At 39.8% G+C, this 21,561-nt stretch overlaps 1 protein-coding gene across 1 annotated transcript in view; it reads right to left on the bottom strand.

Moving 5' to 3' along the window:
• Nucleotides 1-19,445, bottom strand: part of LOC122640039 (polyadenylate-binding protein-interacting protein 9-like) — a 31,034-nt gene extending 11,589 nt beyond the window's left edge. The window contains exons 1-8 of the mRNA XM_043833137.1: nt 19,100-19,445; nt 18,493-18,603; nt 18,297-18,341; nt 10,254-10,326; nt 10,028-10,140; nt 9,821-9,880; nt 9,213-9,260; nt 9,020-9,088 (exon numbers count right to left, since the gene is read on the bottom strand). Of these exons, the coding sequence (XP_043689072.1) occupies nt 9,020-9,088; nt 9,213-9,260; nt 9,821-9,880; nt 10,028-10,140; nt 10,254-10,326; nt 18,297-18,341; nt 18,493-18,603; nt 19,100-19,411 (831 nt within the window). The 5' untranslated portion in view covers nt 19,412-19,445. The remainder of the gene's footprint in view (nt 1-9,019; nt 9,089-9,212; nt 9,261-9,820; nt 9,881-10,027; nt 10,141-10,253; nt 10,327-18,296; nt 18,342-18,492; nt 18,604-19,099) is intronic.
• Nucleotides 19,446-21,561: the final 2,116 nt, after the last annotated feature.

The following is a 21,561-nucleotide window of genomic DNA, read 5'->3' as shown; positions in this document are numbered from 1 at the left end:
TGTTGAAGACTCCAATTCAGCATGAAATAATATTCAGCAAGGGGCAACGTCGTCTAGTGGCAAATTAGAGAATGACGTCGCTCGACAATTGGTTACAACGCTACAATGTTTGCGCTGTGATAGAAGACATGCGAGAATAGCGTGTATTAGGGTTGACCGACCCTAGAGGCCTTAACCTAAACCCGACTGACCAACCGGCGGCCAAGAAACCCAACCCGACCGACCGCCGGGTCGGGTTGCCGTTGACCCTGAGACCTCCCGACTTTAATCTTCTACTAAAGCATAAAAGTCTTCAATCAAATGAAATATTCTAGCAAATGAATCAAAAGACAGCAAAATAAACGCTAATTAAACTTATAATTAAACCGATAACTATCAAATTCACACAACAGCTTTCATCTAAACAAAAAAACAAACAAATCCACACAACAAAAACTCATAAAATTGCTCACCGTGAAAACCGGAATGAAGAATAAGGAGAAGATGAAGATGGAGACGATTGGGATTAGTGGCGGCCACCTCAAACACTCCACTTGTTGGGTACTCATGGGCTCCAAATGCATACTCCATACCAGTATCGCAAGTCCGCAAAACCGGACTAAAATCAACACTCCATTCATGTTCACTAAGAAAGTCATTCCCATCCAATTCCTTACCCCAAACCGGATAACCTCTTCAATTTTCACCTAAAATCACCCCATCCATTTGACTTTAAAAAAAAAAAAAAAAACCACTTTGTCGATTCCAACGAAAATGCCCACCACCCCTTTTTTCCTCTCGAAACTTTGATTAACCCCTTCTAGGGTTCGAGGCAGTGAAAAAGAACACAAATAAAAAGAGAAATAGCAAAGAGAAGAGAGCGAGAGACAGAACCAAGAGAGAGATATGGAAGAAGAAGAACAATCGCACATACCTGGTTGGTCCAAACTCGCCTTGCATTCGCTCGTCGACCTTCTCCAAACTCCAAAGTCCAAACGAAAACGATTGAGGCTAATCCAAAGTCTTGAAGAGTGACATTGCAGTCCGAAAAGAGATGGGGTTTCTTCGAAAGGGAAAGAGGAGAGATGGGGATGAATTAAAAGAATTGCTTTTAGGGGTTTCGATTTTGACGCTTTTGAGTGTTTTTTATTATATATAATATAATTAAATATTGTATATATAAAAGTATATATCTATATATATATTATATATATGCTTATAAAACAATACAGGTCGGGTAGGGCCGGGCGGGCTCAACCAGGCCTAAACCCGATCCCGACCCGACCTGTCAGTATCAAGTTATTTCTAAACCCTAACCCGCCCTTCGGGCTGAAAAATCAGGGTCGGGTTAGGGCCGGGCTCAGGGCGGGTTCGGGCGGGTTCAGGCCGAGCGGGCTTTTTTGACACCCCTAGCCGTAATGACTTAATCATACAATGGGCAGCAGACCCGTTTTAAACAACTCATGTTTGTGGTCATGACTCGTATCAACCACAACAATAGGGTCAACTCCGTATTGGCCAGAGCCCTATTATCCAGGTTTCCAACACCATAAAAGAGGGTAATAGTTTGTCAATTGATCAAACCGGACATATCGACACTTCAAGTCCGCCGAGCAGTGATAATAGATCTACTAGGGGCATAACATCCCAAGATCTAGGTGTTATACCAGCAACTCAAGCTGTTAACTCCACAGTCTCAGCGGCAAACACAGTTTTAGCTGGATAAAGGAGGAAACTTCGTTGAATGGGGAAACAGGTCTTTGTCCACGATCATGACTCCTTTTCCCTTATCGAGGAACTTCAGTCGTCCATTATTAATCGCTCTTTGCAAGGCCATGCACAAAGCAATACAACTATTAGTTTGATGCGTGTAAGAATTATGCCATTTGAAGTACCTTTTATCTTAGATCTCGTCTGCAAAAGGTATGCGATGTCCCTCTGACAATTTCATTTGCTTATCCTTAAGCAAATGATCAAAGATTAATTCGGCCTTTGACATATCATAGGAATATCTATTTCTAACATCAAAGTTTATGGGTTGCATTGATCTAGCTGGTGCGTTAAGATTTGACCGTTCATCGGAATTTCTTAGTGCTTTGCACACATATGGCTTACCAGAGACGATTTCGGCAACGCTGACTTTATAGTTCTCGTCGCTGACTTTAAAGTCGGTATAATTGACCGACTTTGCCCCTTCAGAACCAATAATTGCCAATTTTGGCTGTTTATAGTAGGTTCCCAAAGAGGAAGCCTTGCGTTATTCCTCTTCTTTAAGGAGGATCTCATAACTCGTAGCCTGTGCTACTAATTGACTAAGATCAGTGAATTTCTGATTGGCAAAACGCTTTCATAGCTCAAAAGATAGTCCACCTAAAGCCATTTTTGCATATTCACTCACTCGTAAGATTGTCGGGCACTTATACCATGCCACCTTAAATCTGTTTACAAACTTATCAACCAATTCCTCGAGCAATTAGCACATCCTTGCTAAATCGGCTATTGATACTACAGGCTCTGTCAGGTAAAACTGAGTATGAAATTGGTCTTCGTCTTCCATTTCCCTCCAATTCTGAATAGAATTAGCGGGTAAATTGATATACCAAGTAAAGGCCGACCTGGTCAATGAATTTGGGAAAAGCCTCAATTTCATAATGTCATTTGCCCCTAGGTTTCCACATTGGACTGTAAACCTAGATATATGCTCCACGGTAGACATGTTGTCCTCCCCTGAGAACTTTGCAAACTCAGGAATTTTCTAATTCCTATTGAAATCGACCAAGTCCAGATGATCAGGGTATGGCTTCCTATACATCGGTCTAGTAATCGGTCTAAATAAAGGATTACTTTGTTCCTGGATTAAAAGGGTTAATTCGCTCTGGTCTACAAATACCAGGTTAGCCGGATTCGCTTGCCCCCACAAACGGGTGTTTTCTTTCGCGCATTTCAACTTGCCCCCCTTGGGAAAGATTTTGGTCACTGTACGGCCACTCCTGTGCAGGAAGATTAAGCCTTGGAACATTTGGTCTTTGATAAAAACTGGTACTTCCCCGTTCGACGAAGTTTCCGGGGGAAGATTTTGGCCACTGTACGGCCACTCCTGTGCAGGAAGATTAAGCCTTGGAACATTTGGTCTTTGATAAAAACTGGTACTTCCCCGTTCGACGAAGTTTCCACCTGTATCTGGCTTAAACTGTGTTTGCTGCTGAGACTGCGGGGTTAACAGCTTGAGCCGCTGGTACAACACCTGGATCTTGGGATGTTATGCCCCTAATAGATCCATTACCACTACTCGGCTGACTTGAAGTACCGCTATATCTAGTCTAATCAACTGACAGACTGTTACCCCCTTCTACGGTACTGCAAACCTAGACAATAGGGCTCTGGCCAATACGGAGTTGACCCTATTGTTGTGGTTGACACGAGTCACAACCACAAACATGAGTTGTTCAAAACGGGCCAGCTGCCCATTGTATGATTGAGTCATTGCGGCTGTTATTTGCCGCATATCTTCTATTATAGGACGCAAACATCCCTATAGCGTTGTAACCAATTGTCGAGCGACGTCAATCTCTAATCCGCCATTAGACGATGTTGCCCCTTGTTGAACATCATTTAATGCTGAATTGGAGTCTTCAACACCATCCTCGTTTCGCGAATATGATCTCGTATCCACATCCTCTCTAGGAGTATCCCAATGAGCGTGCCAAAATTGTTTCCACCAATTTCTTCGGTCTAAAGATCGTTGTTGGGTAAGGAAACTATTCTGATTTGCTCCAGGCGATGATGGATTCTACTCCTGCCATGGTAATCCAAGGACTTTTCTATACAAAAGAATAAAGAGGAGAAAAGACGAGACAAAAGTAACCTGAAAATTATGCTTAGAATCTGTGCTTGATCGCTTTATGGAGCGACACAAAGTACAAAGTAAGGTGTCCTGAGAAAGCAACAACACCTTAGAACTACGCCATTCTAAAAGACTGCTCCTATGTCTAAGAAAATAAAAGTGCAATTTTTTGGATTGATCAAAAGGTCCTCCACTTCTTTCCTCTTTTCTTATTTATACTTAATGAATATCTTTCTGGTTAGTTCCAACTGGTCAGTTATAACTCCTTAATCGGTCATGACCACCTTCTCGAAATATTAGAGTCCGTTGCAACTCCTTGACCGATCATAACTGTTGCATCAAGCCATCCCTACCACGATCGACTGTGACTTTAGACCGGCCTATTGTGTACCAGATAGTTTCATATTTCTCCATCTTGTTTTGGGCCACGCAATTTTTGACCCGTACCAAAGGTGAAGCAAAAATAGGGTGTAAACATAACCCAAGTGCTCCACTCGTTATACCGGGAAGGCCAAAACCATTTGAAGGCTTAAGTTTGGTTTTAAAGAAATTGGGCTTTCCTTTTCTAAAGATGAGATAATCATCTGGATGAACTGGGAAATTCAGGATAGAGTCAGCTACAGCAGAATCCTCTAAAAGTGGGCCTACTACAAGATGGTAATGGCGAGGAACAAATACCTCTAAATTTACTGCAGGGAGGAGATTGGCGCTCTTCTCTTGCAAATTTTCTGCAACTGATTTGGGATTTCTAGTAGCAGGAATCGATTGACTCATTTTGCCTCGATGAAGAAGAATAGAGGAATAGAACAATGAGTTTTTCTTTCGCTTGAAGGTGAATTAGGGAAGGAGGAGATGAAGAGTCCACAGGAAATAAAGTTCTTTAAGTTTTTAAGGCCCCTAGGCAATAGGGATCATGATTATCCCTAGGGATACGACGTCAAGGCAGATGAGGGTTTTAGATGGCAAAAGAGGAGGAAACACATTTCATGGATGACGTGTTCAAGAGCAGTACGACGTTTCAAGTACGGCTTTTCGCAGAGATATTTTTGAGGCCTTCGGCCGACGCTGGCACAATCTCCAAAGACTTAATAATATCGTCCATGAAGATTGTGAGGGGCATTGTTTACACCCTATTTTTGCTTGACCTTTGGTACGGGTAAAAAAGAGTGGCCCAAAACAAGATGGAGAAATATGAAACTATTTGGTACACAATATGGTCTAAAGTCACAGTCGATCGTGGCAGACATGGCTTGATGCGACGGTTATGATCGGTCAAGGAGTTACAATTGACCCTAATATTTCGAGAAGGTGTTCACAACCGATTGAGGAGTTATAACTGACCAGTTGGAACTAACCGGAAAGATATTCATTAAGTATAAATAAGAGAAGAGGAAATAAGCAGAGGACCTCTTGATCAATCCACAAAATTGCACTTCAATTTTCTTCGACATGGCGTAGTTCTAAGGTGTTGTTGCTTTCTCAGGACACCTTACTTTGTACTTTGTGGAGCGACCAAGCACATATTCTAAGCATCATTTTCAGGTTACTTTTGTCTCGTCTTTTCTCCTCTTTGTTCTTCTATATAGAAAAGTCCTTGGATTACCAAGGCAGGAGTAGAATCCATCGTCGCCTGAAGCAAATCAGAATAGTTTCCTTAGCCAACAACGGTCTTTAGACTGAAGAAATTGGTGGAAATAGTTCCCAAAATGGACGCTTACTACTTTCATCCAACCCTACTTGGGGTGCATAAGCACAAACAATATTGACAACCTCTTTCACCAATACCAGTTTGATGGATATAATCTTGTCTCCTAGTCTTTTGACCTATACTACATCATTCTTAAGATCTTTGTCCACAATTACGCCTCCTTCGGTCTCCTAGTCTCTTGGATACATGTGATAATTATCCTTCGTCTTGTCATAACATTTACCAACTCCAGGCTCTTACCCATCATGGAACAAGAACTCGGCGAGATCTCACCCTAATATCTTGTTTTTTTGGAAAGGCGAGACGAGATGAATGCTGAAATGGCTGATTTACATTATCTCGATCGAGATCAAGATCTTGGTTCGACCGAGATCTCGGTTCACTTAAGTTCTTGGCCCATATTAAATGTGCAGATCTCGACCGAGACCAGTTGATATCTCGCTACTCTCACTGGTCTCGACAGAGAACCCCTAGAAAACCCAATTTGCATGAGTTTGATCCCATTTTCCACTGAAAATTCGTTGAATTGCACGGTGAAGATTCATCCAACATCAAATTTGCTACATCTACAACAAATCCAAAGAAGCTCAAGATGAGGACATGAGTATGAAGACCATGCTTGAAAGTTTCGGAAGCATGAGCATAGATACTACTAGTGAGCCTCAGTCGTGGCATGCATCTCAGCCTCAATATGACTATTCGTATGGCCATGAGAGCACCAGTTCCGGATATAGTAGCTATGGTTAGTTTGGGCAGCCGCAATCAATACACTCTGCACATGAGTTCGACAGTCAGAGCACTAGGTCAGGTTTTGTGGACGACATATTCATAGTCCCAACCCAACCATTTATGCCGATGGTAGTTCAACAGCCTGGCGGTAGTAGCAATGGATCGATCTCATCGCAACCGCCTCTTCCATACCCTAAAAAAAGGGTACATTATGTTAGTTCTTAGAAAAACTTCCATTCGGGTCGCCACCAAAAAATGCCGAAGCGGGTCATTCTTCAAAACGGGTCCAAGAATTCGAGACACGCATAACAAGGGATAATGGATACGCAGCCACAATTGTATGAGAGAAGCCAATCCACGTGTATTTGAGTTCTGAAAGAGTTTCAATATCACTAACCACTGGAACAGAGCAATACAATTTGCTTTCTACAAACCTAGGGGATTACAGTCCATTCTCTCCAACTCAGAAGAATCATGCATAATTTCTTATCCACAAACTTGTTTGAAACTTCCTGAAAAGTTTAAATCATTGGATAGTTCAACGCTATTCAGGTTTTCCTCGATCCTCGATTTAAGAGAACTCCAAGGGTGCATAGAAAGAGTACCTTGATTCTATCTTTAAGTAATTGGAAACTGGATTTACAATATTATAAATCTATACCCATATGTAATTGAATCTGAGAATCTTAAAAGTGACTCTATTCAAGAAATTCCAGGTGATAATTTCAAAATCTCTACCCGTGCTGATTCGTTTCAAATGTTCCCCTTGTTTCTTCCTATTCTTAACTTACTTTCATTTAATTTCTGACAGTTTCCTTGCTTTAGAACAAAACCCTAACTCAAACTTCAGCCAACTTTAAAACTCCATAACCGTCATTGCTAATATACATTCATTCCCGACATCCATGTACTCATGAGACCACCATAAATAAACACCACTCTTAAACCCATACTGGCCATGTTTCAATTTTCTTTTAAAAGGCTCAAAGAGAGGGATCACAGAGGAGAATGGGTGGTTTGGTTATACTTGAAAACTTCAAAACTAAACCCTAAACCCCATCTTCTCACTAAGTAGGCTTCTAATCTAATATCCTGTAGCCCTGTCACCTGAAGTGGAGGGACCACTAGAACTGAGGTAAGTAGGCCAAGGAAAGAAGTAAAGGCAAAGAGCCAAAATCCCCTACTAACTGCTTTCTCCCTGGGCTCTCTTGGGAGGGGTAGGGGTGTGTGTAATTTACGGCCCTGGTGGGCTGCTGCAGTGTTGCATGCCTACAGTCCTGAGTATGCCATGTACGGGTTTGGGGAAGCAATGTTTTTACAACTTGGGATATCCCAAATTTTAAAACTACTGGGGAATGGGGTGCAGGTGTTGGAAGGTTTAACTCTTGTACAGGAGTGCACTGGGTTATGTACTTCTATCCCATAGTCTTGGATCCTTCTGGATTTTCTTATTTCACGTGCCCTTTTTTTTCCGCCTCCCTCCAGCCACTTGGTGGGGGGGGGGGGGGGAGGCTATCAGATGTTATGTTAATTTTTTCAAAGGCTTGGTAATTCCTACCCCCCGGACACCCACCTTTCTCTCTCTCTTTTGGGGGATACCTTTTTCTCTTTTAATTGATAACAAAATTTATCAAAGCAAGGAGGCAACAGAAGCATAGAGTACAATAGCAAAGAGACAGCAAGCTTGAACCCCACACAAGCAGAAGGTAATCATAACAAAGTATGCCGGTAAACCGATCATCCCCCACCCCCAACCCAGAAAAAAATGCTGTGATTAGCAAAGGAATTGGAAGTTCTCATCCTCCAAGGGAATGAAACATCAACTGACAAACTTAAGGATCTAGCTTACCAAATAAGGTCCCCATAACTCCAAGGACCAACAGGACTAGATTGCAACCAGCCAATGACTACAGAAGAATCTCCTTGAACCAAAATACCCAGCCAACAATGAGAGGGAATTCGCAGCCTTGTGCTCTGCAGTGATGGAATCAGCAGCCCCAATAGGACCAGAAAAGACTACATTCAAAGTTTAACTTAACCACATCCCGTGGAGGATGCATCCACTCATGCAGGACCTGCACCTGAATTGCCGAATCACCGAGGAAGTAGCCATCACATCCTAATGCCTCAAAAAATAATCTACAGAAACCCTCCCCCCCTAAAGACTTCTGAAGTGGTCAAGTGGCATATCATCAAGGTACCCTTAAAATGATAGTGACACAAACTTCTTGAGTGGCCATCACCCATCCTGACGTCCCTGACATATAAACAGTTTGGTCATTTTCTCTGCCATTTCATTTTTATTTCCCTTGTGGGACCTATCTCAAGCCGTCTTTAGTTTCCCCTCTAGTCTAAAAATCTTTTTGTCAGTTGGAAAAAAAAAAAAAAGCCAACCCAAATCAGACTGCTCTAAAGGGAAGTCTAGATATTAATTAGCAAATAATATCTAATAATAAATTATTTTGGGCCATAGAAGTAAGAAAGGGGGGATAAGACTTTCTGGAAAGAGCTCATGTACACCTATAAATTATTCTAAATAGAAATTCTGAATAGAATACATAAACAATAGAAACCAACACCATCTGACATATGAAACTGTGTAGCAGACACAATGTGTACAGTTAGCAAGCAGGCATGCACTGAAGGTTGCAGAGGTATATAAATCAGAAAACGAAACCACTGCCACATCCTAACAAAAAATTAGAACAAAGGGCAGTCTGCAGTTACTCGTACTTCAATACTGTAGTTTAGAATATTACCATCGTAAACTCGACAAATGATATACGAGTCGAATGGACATTATCTCCCAAAAGCCTCAGGCGAGAAACCTGTAAATAAAATTTTACGCAAGCCAAGCAACGGAGCTTCATTTTGGGTCTGAACAGAGAGAGAAAAAATGGAAAAAGAGGTGGGGAAAGGGAGAAAGAAATACTTATGAGTCATTGTTCTGACCTCACCACAGATTGTTTCAAAGAAAACTTTCACATCATTTTGAGTAACCTGCCAATAAAAATAAAGCTTTTAACTGGGAAATGTGCCCCAATATAAAAAAAAAATTAAGAAAAGAAACAAAAGTCAACACCAACAACTATATTTAAAAACATAAGATCATAATGATCAACTCAAGTTGCATTACAATTGTTGGGAGTTTAGTCCCACATCAGTTACTAATTAGCCTACACCCCCCCCCCCCCTATACACCTGGGAGTCCCTCCACCAACCAATTCAAACTTTTAAGATGGAAACTTTACAGGGTATCAGAATGAGTTTTCACTGTATCCAGGTGTCCGCAGTACTAACTGCCACATGTGAGGGGGAGTGTAGGGAATTTAGTCCCCAATCAGCAACTAATTAGCCTATAGCCCCTCTTATACACTGGGAAGTCCCTCCCCCCACCAGTTCGAACTTTTAGGATGGAAACTTTACAACAAATCCACCACTAGAAATGAAGCAGAGAAGGGCATTCAAACATTTACCACAAAAACCAAAAGGCATCACAAGCAAAACAAATCAAATTTGGGGGCCTACCTATCAAAAAAAATAAGTAAAACAGAATATACCTTCTTATCAATATTTGTACAATAGACTGTCCTGGCACACATCTCCCGTTCATCTTCAGACTGTATTCATTCACAAGATAAATAAAATCAATCAAAAGTAAGAGAAAATAAAAACATGGCCCAATAAAATTGGACAAATACGTAAGCTAGCCACGCCATAAAGAGACCAAGAAAACCAAAAATAGGTAGAGCATTTCTAATTCATACCCTGGGAAGGAATGTAGGGTTCACAGGCAAGATAGCAGTTTTTGAAGGTAAAACTCTGACAGGATAGTAACCCAGCATGGTCCCACCAAGGCTTAGAGCTGCTCTTGCACCATCTGTCAAACATGTATTCCCATGAAAATCACAATGTACAGAACCGCGTAAAAAGTTTTCCCGCATACAACAACTACATAAGAAAGATAACAGTAAAGGACAAGTAGCAACTTACGCTCATCAGCAAACTCAATAAAAGCAAACCGAAGAACTGAATGAGGATCACCACAAACTCGACAGTCAACTACCTTCAAAGTATACATTAAGGATTCAGATATCAGATTTGTGTCATTACACCAGTAACTAAATGTTCAGTTAAAAGCAACAATTTCCATAATCTTCATGTAAATCATATCCTAAAAGCTGCTTCCTCTAAAAAGCAAGAAATGTTCGTATAAAAGAAAAAAAATTTAAATGAAATGACCATGTCATGATGCAAAAGAGCCACAACACATCAGACTTGATACATACTCCCCCTCTCCCCTTTGGACTTTTTTACCATCCCAAATTCCTTGTCCACTGTACCATTTAATGTATAAGTTTATTTGACATTCCCAAAGTAGCCTTTGTTAAGTGTTTAAAACTTAAAGGGCGAACTTAAATGCACAAGAGACTAGTGGGGATAGTTCTGGAAACTTTGAACAAAATTGTTGGATAACTAATGACACTATTTGACCTTAAAAAGTGAGAGTTGTCAAATTGGACAGTCTTTGTGGGAAGGGCAAAGTAAAAGAAATAATAAAATTTCCATTCATAACATAAGGAATGGAAATGCTATTCTAGCAGTGTCAGCAGATTAATTATCAAACACTCAACACCTTATGAGAATAAACAAACTTGTTTGCTGATATTCATGCTTTTACCACAATTAGCTCAAGTATCGGATGCATGCATAAATAAAGCCCTACCACTGCATGGTTACTGTTAGTAAACCACAGATTAGTAACCAGACCAAAGTATGGAGACAAGGAGAAGAGAGAGAGGTTTCCGCAAGTCTCAAAGGAGGAGAGAACCTGCGGACAGAATTGAAGAATCTGCCGCAGGTCTGCTCCCTTATATAAAAGTAACAGAATGTAAGAACATAAAAGAACAAGTATCCCCTTACATAATTGACCCTACTAAGGACAAGAAATAAACATAAGATAAAGACTGTTTTGCCCCTATAATAACAAATCTCAACACTTCCCCTCAAGCTGGAGCATATATATCACCCATGCTCAGCTTGCTACAACACGACTGAAACCCAGAAGCAAACAAGGACTTGGTGAACACATCAGCAACCTGATCAGATGAGGAGACAAAGGGAGTCTCAACAAGCTTCTTCAAGACGGCGCTCCGAACAAAGTGACAATCCACCTCTATATGCTTGGTCCTCTAATGACATACCGGATTACTAGCAATATAGATGGCTGTCTGTTGTCACAAAACATCTTCATAGGGGTTGGAACAGGAAACCCCATCTCAAGAAGGAGAGACTTAATCCACATCAACTTTGCAGTAGTATGAGCCATGGCTCTATACTCCGCTTCAGCACTGGACCTGGCAATAGTGGTCTGTTTCTTGCTTTGCCACGTAACCAGGTTTCCTCCAACAAAGGTACAATACCCTGTAATAGACCGACGGTCACTAACCGAACCTGCCCAATCTGCATCAGAATAGGCAACAAGCTCCATATGTCTATTTGGCTGATAAATTAGTCCCTTCCCAGGCTCCCTTCAAGTACCGAAGAACCCAAACTACAGCATCCCAATGAGACTAACATGGGGATTGCATAAACTGGCTGAGAACCCCAACAGAATAGGATATATCTGCCCTAGTGACTATCAAATATAGCAACTTCCCAATCGGACTTCGGTAAGCATGCATATCCTTCAGACCCTCACCATCATCAGAACCCAACTTGTGATTAGGATCCATAGGAATGTCCATTGGCTTTGCAGCAAGCATACCAGTTTCGGTCAGGAGATCTAAAACATATTTCCTTTGGGACAGGTTGATTCCCTTTTTACTTCGGATAACCTCAATCCCAAGGAAGTAGTGAAGCTAACCCAAATCTTTAGTTTGAAAGTGTTGTTGTAAGTAACTTTTCACCTCCTTGATCCTACTCTCATCATTTCCTAACACAATGATATCATCAACATAAACTACTAGAACCACCAACTTCTCTCCTTGGCGGCGAACAAACACAGAATGGTCTAGGAAGCACTGAGTAAAACCACAATTAGTCACAACAAAGCTAAACTTTTCAAAACATGCTTGGGGGGACTGTTTCAGCCCATAAAGAGCCTTGTGTAAGTTGCACACACGTCTACTATCCTCTCCCTGAGCAACATACCCTGGAGGTTGCTCCATATAAACCTCTTCAAGTAGGTCACCATAAAGAAAAGCATTTTTTACGTCCAACTGGTATAAAGGCAAATCAAAATTCACAGCAAGTGATAATAAGACGAACAGAGTTCAGTCTAGCCACAGGAGAGAAGGTCTCAAAGTAGTCAACACTATAGGTCTGGGTGTACCCCTTAGCAACCAGACGGGCTTTAAGCCGCTCAACAGACCCATCAGAATGATACTTAATAGTGTACACCCACCGACACTTAACCAGATCTTTACCAGGAGGTAAATCCACCAACTCCCATGTATGTCGAATCAGCAAGGCATCCATTTCCACATCGAATCAGCAAGGCATCCATTTCCACATCCATGGCATTCTTCCAAGCAGGGATAGTAAGAGCCTCAGTGTGAGTGCGAGGCACAGTATAAGAAGATAAGGCAATAGCAAGGCTATAAGAATAAGATAGAAGATGGGACAAAGAGACAAATTTCTCAATTGGATAGGCAACTAAAGACTTTTGAGTACATGAATGTTTAACTTTCCCAGTGGCAATTGGAAAGTCATCAGGATCTGGATTAGCTGGAAGGGCAAGAGAAATAAGTAAGGTTAGATCTCCACCAGAGGTTGAGGAAGGTATAGGAAGCGATGTAGATGGGCCAGGCTGATCTGAATGGAGCTGCCCAAAGTGCCTCTTGCGCTGGTACACCTGTGGTGGAGAAGATAAAGGAACAATGGCGGGAATAGGAGGAGGTTCAGACACATCTAATGGGTCACTAGACATGGTAGGCTGATCCGAAAAATAGGATGTACCTTCAAAGAAGGCAACATCAATACTAACAAATTGTTTCCTAGTAAGAGGATCATAACACCTATATCCCTTCTGGGTCCTAGAGTAACCTAAGAAGATATACTTGGTTGACCGAAGGTCCAATTTATCACTATGGAAATGGTGATTATGAACAAAACAAACACACCCAAAAACACGAGGTAGCAAAGTAAAACTCGAAACATCCGGAAACATAACAGAGAAAGGGGACTTGTCACCAAGAACAAACAATGGCATTCGATTAATCAAAAAACAAGCAATAAGAACTGCATCACACCAAAAATGTTTGGGCACTTGCATATGCAACATGAGGGCCCGGGCAACTTCAAGTAAGTGCCTATTTTTTCTCTCCGCTACTCCATTTTGTTGAGGAGTGTAGGAGCAGCTAGTTTGATGAATTATTCCATTAGTAACACAAAAGAAAATATCTCAGATTGAACAAATTCCAAAGCATTATTAGACTGAAAGACCTTTATTGAACCACCAAATTGATTTTATTTCATTAAAAAATTCGGAAACACAGTAAAAAATTCTGATCTATCCTTTAAAAGGTACAGCCAAGTAGTTCTGGAATAATCATCCATAAAAGTCACAAAGTAACGAAAACCATGTCTATTACTTGCCCAACAAGGACCCCATACATCTGAATGCACTAATGAAAATAAAGAAGTACTACGGGGCAAAGGACGAGAGGGATAAGTAGCACAATGATGCTTACCCAACTCGCAGCCCTCACACTTTAATTTATTCAAAGTCTTAAACTAAGGAAAAATTATCTTTAACCTAGATAAAGATAAATAGCCTAGCCTACAATGCCATCTAAAAGGGAACTCTCCACCAACAATAGTAGCCGTAGTCGCAGCAGAAGTGGCAGCACCACTCAGATAATATAGCCCATCTTGTTCACACCCTCTACCAATCCTCTTCCTCGTGTGAAGGTCCTGAGAAACAAAGTAAGAAGGGAAGAATGTCACAGAACAATTCAGATTCTTGGTAAGTTGACTCCCAGAAAGAAGGCTTAAAGGAAACTGGGGAACATGTAAAACAGAAGAAAGGGAAATATTAGAATCAAGACAAATAGTACCATGACCGGTAACGGGTGTGGAAGAACCGTTGGCCACAACAACATGAGGGATATGGGAGTCCGATGAAATAGAGCTAAAAATTGATGACTTATCAGTCATATGAGCAGAAGCCCCTGAATCAATAATCCAGGGTGTGGAAGTGCAAAAGAAAGCAGCAGGTGTACCTGCATGAGCCAGTGCGGCAGCGGTAGTGGATGCCCCAGTAGTGGAAGTAGATGCCTCTAGATTCTTGATATGATGCATGAGGTGTTGCATCTCATCACAGAGGTTGGCAAAAGAATCTCCCACAGTCAAACCAGCCTTAGCATCATTAGGAATAACAAAATCAATTTCATCTTCTGGAGCTGCATGATTGGCCAAGTTTTGAGCCCATTCAGGTTTCCCATGCTTGGACCAGCAAGTAACAACAGTGTGATTTGTCTTCCCACAATAAGAACATAACCGGGCTGCTTTATCACCATGTTGCCCACCAGAATTTCGATCACCAAAACCACGTCCTCCCCCTAAACCACGGCCTCTAGTTGTACTAGTAAAAGCTGAATTCTCCTTAGGGTTGGTTTCAGGCTTGGAACTAGGAGATACGATGTGTTGGAGTCGAGAGAAGGTGTCATTCAATGTGGGAACAGATTCACTAGCAAGAAGATGTCCCTTTACAGCCTTGAGGCTAGGATTCAACCCAGCCAGAAATTTAGATACAAAAAATTCATTCCTTTGGGCTTCAACTTCTCAATATTAGTGGTAAGCGGCTGGAAAACATTGAGTTCTTCAACCATGCCCTTAAAGGCACTGTAATAATCTTGGAGGGATTTGTCTTACTGCTGAAATTGAAATAACTTTTCATAGAGCTCGAAAATCCGGGTCATACTCTTCTCTTGAGAGTATGATTCCTTGAGGTCATCTCACACCCCCTTAGCCGTGGCGTGGAACATTACATTGGCAGTAATATCTGGCTCCATGCTGTTCCATAACCAAATAAGTATGATAGCATTCTCCTTATTCCAGGTGCTGTAATCCTTGGAATGAAGTTCTGGAGGAGGAGAGGTAATGTAGCTAAGGTTGTCCTTAGCTATAATGTAAACCCGGATAGCTTGTGCCCACAATAAGTAATTAGAATTCACCTTCACCTTGATAGAGGTAATCTGAACATTGATGTTGTCAGAAGTCTTCGAATCAGCCATAGTAGGTATCCTTCACAAATTGATAAGGGCAGGCACTCAGGGCAGCAACCGATTGTAAAGTAGGTAGAAGTTAAGAAACCAGCAATCACTGATCACATAAAAAAACTCTCGGCAGCAAGTAGAATAGCACCAAACAGCAGCAATATCAAAACTGGAGAAGCCAGCCCAAAAAAAAAAAAAATTTCGATCTCAGGGATTTTTTGAGAAATCGATGTTGGATATTGGTAACATAGTAGAAGGCTCTTGATGAAGCATCAAACTCAGTCACTCCAGGTTGTAATGGCCACCAGAAGAAGCAAACATAATAGGGAAGAAGAGCTGAATTGAAGAACTCCAAAAACCAAGCCTCCAGAAAAAAAAATCGATCTCAGTTTTTTTTTTCAATTTATCCTGGCATCAATTTAAGAATCTTCAAGAACCAGAGATGTGGAACTTCAATAAGCCATAAAAAGTAGAAGAACAGTAGCAGAAATCACTCCATTAATATTCAGAAAGGAGTGGTTTTAAGCCATAAGAAGTACAGCTATAGGTGGCTGCACACCACAAGGGAGAATCACAAGAAAGAGATCAACAGAGAATCGTGGGGGGGACTCTGATCTGATTAAAAGAGCTCTGATACCATGTTAGTAAACCAGAGATTAATAACCAAACCAAAGTATGGAGACAAGGAGAAGAGAGAGAGGTTTCCGCAAGTATCAAAGGAGGAGAGAACCTGCGGACAGAATGGAAGAATCTGCCGCAGGTCTGCTCCCTTATATAAAAGTAATAGAATGTAAAAACATACAAGGACAAGTATGCCCTTATATAATTGACCCTAATAAGGATACGAAATAAACATAAAAATAAAGACTGTTTTGCCCCTATAATAACAAATCTCAACAGTTACTTCAATGGAAGGGGTACAAATTGCCTGAAAGGATTCGCCATCCTATTAACTATATTTCCATGCAAAGAAACAGGGTTTCTCTCTTCATTTAAGTTGCAGTTTGCTACTCATTTACCTATAGCATAAGAAAAAGCTTGATGAACTCATGAATAACATATATGCTAAAAATTCAAACCTGCAATATTGCATGATACCATATCTTGACTAGATCTAAATGCCAATTGATTTTGAACATTACATCATGAAAGAATTTCGAAGTAGATCTATAGAATTCATTTAGAATTAAGACTCTTTGCAGATGTAAAAAAAAAGAAACTGATTAAGTATTAACACTACAGTTTGCTCATGCAAAGGCCAAAACAAGAAGATATTGCTTAGAGATGTTTACAGTATGGGAACTTTATCAAGGGAAATGAATAATCAGAAAATAAATATCAGGTTATCATGTATGCAGAGTAAGGAACAATAAGATCTGTACAAGGAGAAATAGTAGTCACGCAAACAAGAATAAGATAAACTAGATTTGAAGAATGGGTAAGAAAAAAAAAACTATCTAATCCTGTTAAAACACCATCCGAAAACACTAGCTGCATTGAGTCAAAAGATGAGTAAGGATGAAAACTTTGAGATAGATAAGTTGCCAGAATAGAAAGGATAAAATAACAAATTAATGCCTTCATGCGATTAAGAGGTAACATCAATAGGTCAAAAGCTGAGTAAGGATCAACAAAAAATAGTTCAGTCATAGACAACAATGACTGCCACAATAAGAAATGATGACACAAGTTAAAGGCCCTTAAAATATAAAGAGAAGGCCAATAATTTTGGGTTGATGCAGTGCAATAAGACAAGGGTGCTAATGATTTTGACAAAAGATTTAATCCTGCATAGAGTGGAACAGCCACCAGAATTGCTATAGCCTAAGTAGTTGGGATACAGTTTTTATTGAATTAAGTTGAGTTGATATATAACAAATTTAACAAACTAGAGGCATAGAGGGTACATGGACAATTTCTAACCTGGTGAAGACAATAACTAGGCGGGTGGCAGCAGAGGGAAAGCAAAAATAAGACAAATAGGGGAAACCCAAACCCTCAGGCTTTCTCAAGAAAGAAAAAAAAAGTCCGAGACTCATCCACAACATATGTAAGAAAATAGTCACTACTCAATTTTAATAGAAAGGTATAATATTATAGCATTTGAAAGCTCGAGAATGAATTGGCCAATTGCTTGTTACAGTGAAGTTGCTAGGAATTTTATGAATTGCAATGAAAAGTTGCCTTTGTAATCATCCTGTAGATCAACTTTAAATTGCCATTACATCCCCTTTTCATCATAAAGTTCTTCCCTTTTCTATTTGGTTCTAATATCTGAGCCCTTTATCTTTGTTTCCTTTTTCCATCTAAGAATGTCTATAAATAATTAAATACTACTTAAATAAAATGTTCATGTCTACAATGGCCAAATCAAGCCATCTCCATAGGTCAACCCAAGATTTATAGAAGGAAATATAGAAGGCATGGTGATGGCAACCAGATTTCAAATTAACAATGTCCACAAGGAAAAATAAAATGTAAATTTCAGTCCCCACAATACCACACTAGAAATTCTCCCATAATAGAAACAGTGAAATACCATGACCACATTTGTACTCATATATTTCCATCTTTTTTTTTTTTTTTTTTTTTGGGGTGGGGGGGTGGGGTGGGGGGAATAACGTATACAAGACCACTTGCCACTTGTTTCATTCTAGAAGAGCAATGAAACATTTTTATTCCAGACAGGGCTTGCACAAAACAACTCAGTCATGGATATTATCCACCAAAGAGTAACCATAGTTATTACGCAGTCATAGCATTCACCCGAACTCCTAGACAGATAATATGATTAAGAAGCTAATATCAAACTTACTTGTCCACAATTAATGAACAATGCAGCAAGCCGCTCTTCAGTGACCTAGTTTTCAAAGATTAAAAAAGTTTCATCAATGTAATATCTCCAATAAATAAAACCAACATTGCAAGGTTCATCTCATACAGAAGAAGACATTAGTATTAAACCAACAAGGAAATGATGAGTACAAGTATTACATATTTCTTAGACTTACATGCTGATCGATGTCAGAAACATATACAGTTCGTCTAATGCTATCTTCTCTTTGCGCTCTAAGGGCTCTCCCATTCAACCTTCTCCTTCCCGGATTATAATTATTCCTCTTCTGGCAAAGCAGAACAACAAAATTTCAGTTAAAAAACAGAAAACTACAGAAACCGAGGAAGGACCAAATATACAACTTTTGGAGGAGTGGGGAATTGGGGGAAGGGGAGGGGGGGGGGGGAGACAATCAGACAAAGAACTGCAAAGAATGGACAATCTGCAGGCAAAATTATAACAGACATGAGATAAATGAACTATACAATACGCCATAAGGATCAGAAATAAGACAAAACACAGAAATCTTTTGAATTTAAAACTAAGTAACATAACATCAAAACTCTGTAAACTGAACTACAATACAGGGGTCATCCCGGTCATGTCCCCACCCAAAAAATTTCTTTTTCTCTAACCCGGCCATGTCATCAAATATATGACCTTAGACATTAGTTCAGAAATGGTTTATCAGGATAAATAAAATTGATCACAACTCGATCAAAACAGACACACACACACAAAACATTTAGAAGAGAAATGATAAAAAACAAGACTTTCAATACCCTTCGATAATTTGCAGACCCGTTGCTGGTCAAATCCTCATTAGCCTCATTAAAATCACTTGTCGGAGACTGCGATTGTGATTGGCGATCAGGTGTATAAGAAGACGGGAAGAATTCCTTCGCCGACGGGTTCAATTTCGATAGCAAATCAACGAGCTTGCGCACATCGTTCTGAAACTCAGATTTGGAATCAGAGTTTGGAGCAACATCACCAACAGTAAGAACAGCAGTAGCAGTAGCAGCAGAAGGACGACGATGATGATGGATGAACTGATCATCCGAACCAATCGCATTCTCCGCAACAGCAGCCATTGAAATTAAACCAAAAAAAAAAATTTCAAAGACCCAGCAAAAATAAATTCAATTTTCTCTGTCAAAGTCTCTACCTAACCCCTCACAACCCTCTGTGTCTGCAGACAAAATTAGGGTTTATCTCTTCAACAAAAAATTCCTAACAAAGGGACTACTTTCTCCAGTCTGAAATTTACAAATAGCATTCCATCCAAGGCCAAGATATGAAAAGAGAAGCAAAGGAAAAAACAAATTAAATTTAAGTGCTTCTTTCGGATAATTAATGATACAGCAAACACTTGGGTGGGTTTTTCTGGGTTTCGTTTCTTCTTTCTGAGAACACAAATGCTCTCTCTCTCTCTCCTCTGTGTTTATAGCAGAAAGAGTTGAGAGTCAGTAAGCGTGGCACGTTAAAAATAGGAGAAATGAAAACGTCGAGTGACGTCAGCATTGGATTTGTTACTTCTGTAACAAAAGGGATAAGTCATACATACCTGCAACAAGGGATTTGTTGGGATTGCAATTTTATTAATTTTTTTCTCAGACTTTTTCATATCAGTTGCTGTTAATATGTAAAATAAACCCAAAGAATAAACAACACAAAAGCATAGCCAATGGCAACAACCTGTGTTATAAATTATTGAGCTGAATAAAGAAAAGGAGAATATTCTCTGTGGAGGAGCGCAGGGGCACACCCGTGCATTATGACATCTTGGAGGCATAATTTCGAAAAATTATCTTCTCCAGTTTGCTGACCGGTCTAGTTCCCCAGTTCCTCTAATAGGGGGATGATGGACCCCACTCGGGCAGAGTGTTTGGGCATGGGTAGAGAGGTCATTTCAGCCCCCTTTTGTTAGAGGAACTGGGGAACTGGGCCGGGCAGCCAACTGGAGGTGATAAAGATCCCAAAATCTCTGTCTTTCATGAGGGTGGGACAATAATTTGCATCCCCTCCCACGTGGCTAGTGCCAGCCACACATTTTCCCCATAAAGAAATTAGGTTGAAAATCAATTTTTTTGTTTGGTATCAAACTTTCACTCCTTTCCCTTCCCTTTCTTTCTTAGATTATTTAGATGATTTATGACCGATTCAATTTTATTAAAGGGATTTTTTTTATTGATAACCCTTAAGGTGTCAAATAATTTGTAATTTAATTTGTTTTCTAATAAGAATAAACACCGTCATTTTACATATGTACCCAAAAAATTTGTATGATAATAACAAGTTTTGATAATGACACTGTGATAAGTCACTTTCAAAGTAATTTTGAAAACCTTTTTATGTTTCTGATTTAAATAACTTTTGAAAATAAGACAAAAGAAAATTAGAATGAGATGTTAAATTCTAAATACACCTATAGACGTGTCATTTAGACAAACCATATGTTTTATCATATATTTTGAATTTTTATCTACAATGGCATAAGCAATCAATATTGTTACATGTATAAAATAACTATTTGGGTATTTTCTATTGAATGTCTTTATTGGCCAAGTTTCTCTTCACCATTGGGTGGAAAGTGGAATCTTTTCAATTGGGAAGTATATTTTCATCTCATATAATACGATTGGGAGTTGGTGATGACCTTTTTTTTTTTGGTAACACGAAGCTTTACCGGTAATCGTGTGAGGGGCCTTGAACTCCAAACCATATGTTTTATCATATATTTTGAATTTTTATCTACAATGGCATAAGCAATCAATATTGTTACATGTATAAAATAACTATTTGGGTATTTTCTATTGAATGTCTTTATTGGCCAAGTTTCTCTTCACCATTGGGTGGAAAGTGGAATCTTTTCAATTGGGGAAGTATATTTTCATCTCATATAATACGATTGGGAGTTGGTGATGACATTTTTTTTTTTGGTAACACGAAGCTTTACCGGTAATCGTGTGAGGGGCCTTGAACTCCAAACATTCATCCTTCATCGAATCCAATCAAACGGTCAAATTATTAATGGTGAAGAAATTCTTTTCACAATAGGTGAAGGAAAACTTAATCCTTATGTCTCGTTTATTTTTTCTTGATCACAATTGGTGCCATGAGAAGGTTGATTACCACAAGAATGGAAATAATTAGTAATAAATAAGAGAAATTTAGAAAGTATTAAAACATTAACCCGCTAACAACTTGCATTGGTTCCTGGCATTCACGTACCAAAAGTTTT

This window comes from Telopea speciosissima, chromosome 9 (assembly GCF_018873765.1).
Source record: "Telopea speciosissima isolate NSW1024214 ecotype Mountain lineage chromosome 9, Tspe_v1, whole genome shotgun sequence".
Classification (NCBI taxonomy): domain Eukaryota; kingdom Viridiplantae; phylum Streptophyta; class Magnoliopsida; order Proteales; family Proteaceae; genus Telopea; species Telopea speciosissima.
Note: the sequence above shows the minus strand (reverse complement) of the source record. Positions and strands in the feature narration are given on the sequence as shown.